Source organism: Orbicella faveolata, unplaced genomic scaffold (genome assembly GCF_042242905.1).
Source record: "Orbicella faveolata isolate gen_17 unplaced genomic scaffold, um_ofav_v1 contig_24, whole genome shotgun sequence".
NCBI classification, from domain to species: domain Eukaryota; kingdom Metazoa; phylum Cnidaria; class Anthozoa; order Scleractinia; family Merulinidae; genus Orbicella; species Orbicella faveolata.
In genome coordinates, this window is record NW_028301552.1 from 23,451,824 (window position 1) to 23,457,817 (window position 5,994).

Here is a 5,994-nt window from a genome sequence, read left to right on the forward strand (position 1 = left end):
CTTTATGAAGGCACGTCAGAAGATCTGAAAAGTGGGCCCCAGCAAATATTGCTTCGAAGCGGCACATTCGAAAATAATCACGCTGACACGTTTTTCAGTTTTCGATTAATATTTATGGCAAAAGAGGTTGAAATTCAAGTGACTTTCAACGAAGGAGTCGGCCAGTCTATAAATTCACGACTGTTGAGGGGCTGCATCGAATACCTTCTGTACCAACGGCAACAACTTCCGATACCTTACCACGAGCTAATAAAATTGGTAGAAGATCAAGAAAAGTCGTGCGATGGCTTAGAAGCAGGCGTATTGGCCCGGCGATCCTTTAATACTGAATACAAGAAAGCTAAGAAAGTGTATGAAGACGTGGAATGCTTGTTTGATCACATAAACAAGCTGTTCCTGTCGACAAAAGTCAATGCTGCCATGGTTCTGCTAGGGTCAACCCCGGTCAGTCCAAAAGAACATTACTTTGTTGATTTTCAAAACGTTAATGAAGGTAAAACTGTGGACAGTTCACCAAGAGTATGCAATTCAGCTTGTCGAAAACTGATACGGAGCTTGATTTCGAATCAAGAACTTGGTTCTTTCAAGGAGATTTCTCCTACTTCCATGTTGGTTTTCATTCAGGTTAGCAGATCGTCCGATATTGAGTGGTTTCAACCAAAGCCGACTTTCAAGCCACCTCACCGAGGTCAATCCTGTAAAATAAACGTTAGGACTACCAGCTACAACGAACAACCGGCTGCCAGTGAGGGCGAACCCCCTGAACATAGCATGGATGAGTGGTTATGGTTTCAGGCTCCAGTTATTATCAGGGGGTACAGGCACAGAACCGGTGTCGGTCCCTAGTATAAAATAATGTAGGATTTTATTTTAAACAATATGCCCATTTTGGGAATCTTTTCAGACAGCCATTAGACGCTTTTATAATTGAGGATCTAAGCACCTTTCCCAAAGCAGCACTGGTGCAAAATGCATGATATGATTGACAGTTAAACTGGCACAAAAGTTTAATTGCTTTTGACCTTCTAGCTCTCCCATAATCTGAGAGCCTCCCAGATTCTGACTGATTCCTGTTTTTTTTTTTTTTAAATCCTTGGAAATCTCCCAAAATGGGTAGTGCTGAAGCGCCCATAGTCTAGCAAAAAAAACAGTAATACTACTACAAGTCAAATTTGATTTCCCTAGTTCCCTACACATCGGTATTAGTAATTGGACCGTGTGGAGGACAGTTCATTGGGTAATTACGGATGAGCGTTACGTGCAAGGCCGATTTTACATTATGGGCACAATTACTCCCTGAATTGTAAGACACAAGGTCCAATTACTAATTAACCATATCTATAGCAAATTTTGGACTTAAAATGCTTTTTGAGAACTTTTTTTGAGTGAAAACGTCTGTAGCACTTTTCATGAGTTCTGAAATCTGTAGGAAACATTGCAAAGGAAGCCATTGAAGCATGTGTAATTGATGTGCAAATAACATGTACCTGTAATAATTATTGGACACCCATGTAATTGCATGCCGATTATGTGACAAATAGGTGCACAGAGAACTAGTCACCATCAAGAATTTTGTTATAGATACCATTAGACAAAAAATTTTCCCTATTTTCCTTTCTGTGCCAAGGATTCGAAGAAGCAAAAAAAAGTGAGGGGAAAATTGCCATTTCAGTGCAGAAGAGCTGCTCATACTCTCCTGATACATAGCTCTATGAATTTGCCCATGTTTTTCAGTTTGGTTCAGATGGACAGAGCACCAGTTTAGGGTTATACCATATTTTAGGGGATGGGCAAACCAGATGCATACTTTACACTTAATTCATGCATCTATTCCACCCATTTTGCATAGTGTGTAAACCTGAAATTAGGTAATGTTGAAAGAAATGTGTAGAAAAAAGACTGAATGCTTTGTGGATCTCTATCCATGTCTGTCAAATTTGATCAGTAAAGTATTTTGTTGGTTAGATCTTTAATATCTACAGACTATACTTATTTCAGATCAGTCTATGTAATTTTCAGTAGTACCCTGCAAAACTTGAAGATAACCAGCGGTAATAATTATTTCAACCCACTTTTGCCCAAGTCCTCATTAACTGCTTGTCTTTTCCATATGTGATAATGTTCTTAATTTTTATTGTAGTCCCTTTTTGAGTCTGATTATTTTGTGGTAGTATTCCAATGTACAGCAATTAGGACAATTTTCAATCCTGATACAGTTCACCATTGATGAAATGAATCTTACTTCCATAAGTCAATTGTTACTGGAAGTTTATTCCATATATTTGTCAAGCCTGCTGTTTTAAATGCTCTTTAGCTTCAATATAAAAAGAAATTTTAAATGTACCATTTTATTGATTGTCAATTCAGTTAAGGTGAAATCTGTGACAGGTTTATGAACAATCTTCAGTTACTGATACTGAACTGATAAATAAAACACTTATGGTAACCTGCGAACAGGCTCCCAGCTGGGTTTAGTGCAAGCTAGCCGAGTGCAGTTTTTGTGATCTAGGACGTGCAGGGCGAACTGAGAGCGGTCTGGTGATGAGAGAGCTAAACAGCTTGCTTCGCTCGCCGAATATTTTTTCCACCCTTGCTGGGAACCTGTTTGCAGGCTACACTTATGGCTGCCTGCTGCCTGACCAGTCATTACATTGAGTTCCATTTACATTGCCTGTCTCCACCCAGGTGTATAAATATGGTTACCATAAAATTTAATGCTGGGGGGTAAAGCTGTAAATGACTAGCATCCCATCCAGGTAATACTACGCAAGCTCCACTTGACCCGATGCATACCGCTGAGTTGAAACTCAGTCATGTTAAGGGGAGCCTCTTGATATCGCACTGTCAGAAACACACTTTCCAGGGATGAATACAATACAGTAAACAGCCGCATATAAGAACACACGATTTCAGAGGTCAGGCTGATTGAGTTCTTATTTATCTGGTGCTTAGTGACAAATCAGGCTCAAAATGTTCTTAAAATGTTCTTAAATTTTTGTTTAGTAATACTATCCAAAACATGTTTAGGCTGATCTTGTTCTTAGGAAAATGGGGCTTTATTGGCCAAATTTCAGCCTGGTGTTCTTAATCCATTTGTTCTTATGTGTAGGTGTTTACTGTAGCTCAAGATGGTCCAGTCCATTGAATTTTCACGTGAACTACATGTACTTCTACGGATACTTGGTCCAGTAAAGTGATTTGACAGTTTTCTAGAAAATGTAATTGAAGGGGTGAGTGCAAAACCATGCTAAGTGACGATTTGGGTGAAAAAAAAAATTTTCGCGAAAGGGCTTGAATTCTTGCATGTGGTCTTCGATGTAATAGAAAAACGTGGTCCTTTATTTTTGTCGCTGGTTTTTGCTTCGTTTATAAAGACGCCGCTAGGAAAACCGAGTGGTTTTTCTACATACGCAATATCTCGAAAACGAAGCGAAGCTTAGCGGAAAAAATACGGGACATTGTTAAACATACCTAAACAAAACTGCATGCGAAATTTGGAGCGTTTTCGACAAAGTTCACTTTTGATTAAAATACCTAGCGCCCTTTTCCCGCCGAGGTCTTCAAATAAACGAAGCCGGGCCTTTGTTATGATAAACAGAGCCGATCCTTTGTTATAATAGCCAAGCCAAGCCTTTGTTATAAGTCGAAGTCTCGCCTCGGTTTATCATAACAAAGGATCGGCAAGCCGCGTCCGCAAGGACTTTGATTTCACTTAGAAAGCAGCAAAATGTGAATTTCACGCAACGTATAAGCTCAAAAATGTTGATTTTAGGTCAAATGTTGATTTCACGTTAATGCGTGACAGCAAGGAGGTTGATTTCTCTTAGAAACGAGCAAAATGTCAATTTCACGCAACGCATAAGCTCAATGATGTTGATTTCAGGTCTAAATAGGTTAAAATATTGATTTGACGTTAACGCGTGACGGCAAGGAGGTTGATTTCACTTAGAAACCAACAAAATGTCAATTTCACGCAGCGCATAAGCTCAATGATGTTGATTTCAGGTCTAAATAGGTTAAAATGTTGATTTCACGTTAACGCGTGACGGCAAGGATGTTGGTTTCACTTAGAAACCAGCAAAATGCCAATGTCACGCAGTGCATACGCCCAATGATGTTGATTTCAGGTCTAAATAGGTTAAAATGTTGATTTCACGTTAACGCGTGACGGCAAGGATGTCGGTTTCACTTAGAAACCAGCAAAATGTCAATTTCACGCAGTGCATAAGCTCAATGATGTTAATTTCAGGTCTAAATAGGTTAAAATGTTGATTTCACGTTAACGCTTGACGGCAAGGATGCTAGTTTCACTTAGAAAACAGCAAAATGGTAATTTCACGCAACTTATAAGCTCAATGATGTTGATTTCACGTGAAAACGCGCTATAAATAGGGCTGACAGATTAACAGATTAACCCTTCTCCGCAACGTACGGGTCTCCATACATCTGCATGTCCGCTGATCCCAGAAGCTCAAAACACTACAAATCATGCCGATTTGAAATAAAATCAACGCAACCTGGATCACAGATCTATGTTACAATCGATCGCTACTTGTTGGCCATTCTTATGTTTAAACAATCTAGTTCGAGAAACGTCCGCAGAACGTGATCGCAATGCATGCCGGGAAGGGTCTTTACACCTCGTGCGCGGGAAAACATGGCGGTCGATACAAGACAAATTTTATCACTCTAAAACCAGTTCTCGCTTTCCAAACTTTGACGCTAGCAACGCTTGGCAAATGGGCCACGACTCACCAGAGGGTATTTTTTTTGGGCAAGAACTGCTCTTGGACTTTGCTGCCTGGCTCGATCTGACTTCGAACGCCGATAACACGATTACGGTATATCAGCTGCCTTCGAAGTTTCAGAACACATTTTGATTCTTTAAAACGTGCTGATGACTTACGGGTTTATCGAGACTTTATGATGTCTCTCAACCACCAGGCAGGCACACAAGGTACTTTAAAACAATGCTTAAGATATTAGTTGACAGAGCTCTAATTTCGTTTGACTCTCGATCGATTCACGTGTTGTGCTCACGTCACAATACCCGACGTAAACAATCTGTTCCCAGATTTCCGCTCTATATATGCTGTGAGATTTGATTTTGACTTCATACACTATAAACAGTCTGCCTGTTTGCTGTTCAACAAATAAACTCCTAAAGACATGGCTAGGAAAAGCCAAGTATTTTTGCATACGTTATAACTCGAAAACGAAGCAAAAACCAGCGACAAAAATACAGGGCCGCGTTTTTCTATTACATTGAAGACCACATGCAAAAATTCAAGCCCTTTCGCGGAAATTTTTTTTTCACCCAAATCGTCACTTAGCATGGTTTTGCACTCACCCCTTCAATTATGTCAGTACCTGTTATGGAACCACACCCCATTACTGTTTTCTGGCACTTTTCGCTTTTACTTATCCTCTGGCCAGAAACTTGGGGTGTGTTTCTTTCACATGACACATGATCAGCATCGCGATCAATGATCTCAGACCAGCTGGTGGGTGCATCGAGGCAACCAAAGAATTTACTCTGTTCAAGGATTTTTTGGTTCCTTTAATGCACCATGATATGCGTGATTTGGTTTATTTATCCACCCTTGGTGTTGCACAGGTCCAGCACATGGTCTAGGAAATGTTGCAGAGTCGACACATTGAGTGAACGATCTAATGGTATTTATTTATTTATAGATCTTGCATGCTGCAAAATGTTTGTTTTACATTATCAGTCTTCAGTCTTAACTTCAAGACAAATGTTTTAAAAACAAAAAAAGGAACCTTCTCAAACGTTTTGTTTTAAATGCAAATTTACAACAAAAGATGCATGATGCAAAGGAGAGAAAGATATCAAGGAAATTTTAAAAGCAGAAAATAAGACCAGGGACATCCAATCACTCCATGTAGTAGACTTGGTTATCAAGGGGGGGGGGGGGGGAGGGTTATGATCCATATTTGGGAGATTCAAGGATTATGCACGAGTAAAGGTAAGCA

General features: G+C 39.8%; 1 protein-coding gene across 1 annotated transcript; it reads left to right on the forward strand.

Annotated features, from left to right (window-relative positions):
- The first annotated feature begins 14 nt into the window (after positions 1-14).
- Positions 15-2,332, forward strand: LOC110062252 (MAD2L1-binding protein-like). Its single transcript, XM_089291616.1, has one exon. It carries the CDS (start codon positions 115-117, stop codon positions 844-846), a length of 732 nt encoding a protein of 243 aa, XP_089147742.1. The 5' UTR covers positions 15-114; the 3' UTR covers positions 847-2,332.
- The last annotated feature ends 3,662 nt before the right edge of the window (positions 2,333-5,994 follow it).

Coding starts and splice junctions, on each gene's coding strand:
- LOC110062252 (XM_089291616.1), top strand. CDS start 115: ATGGCAAAAGAGGTTGAAATTCAAGTGACTTTCAACGAAGGAGTCGGC.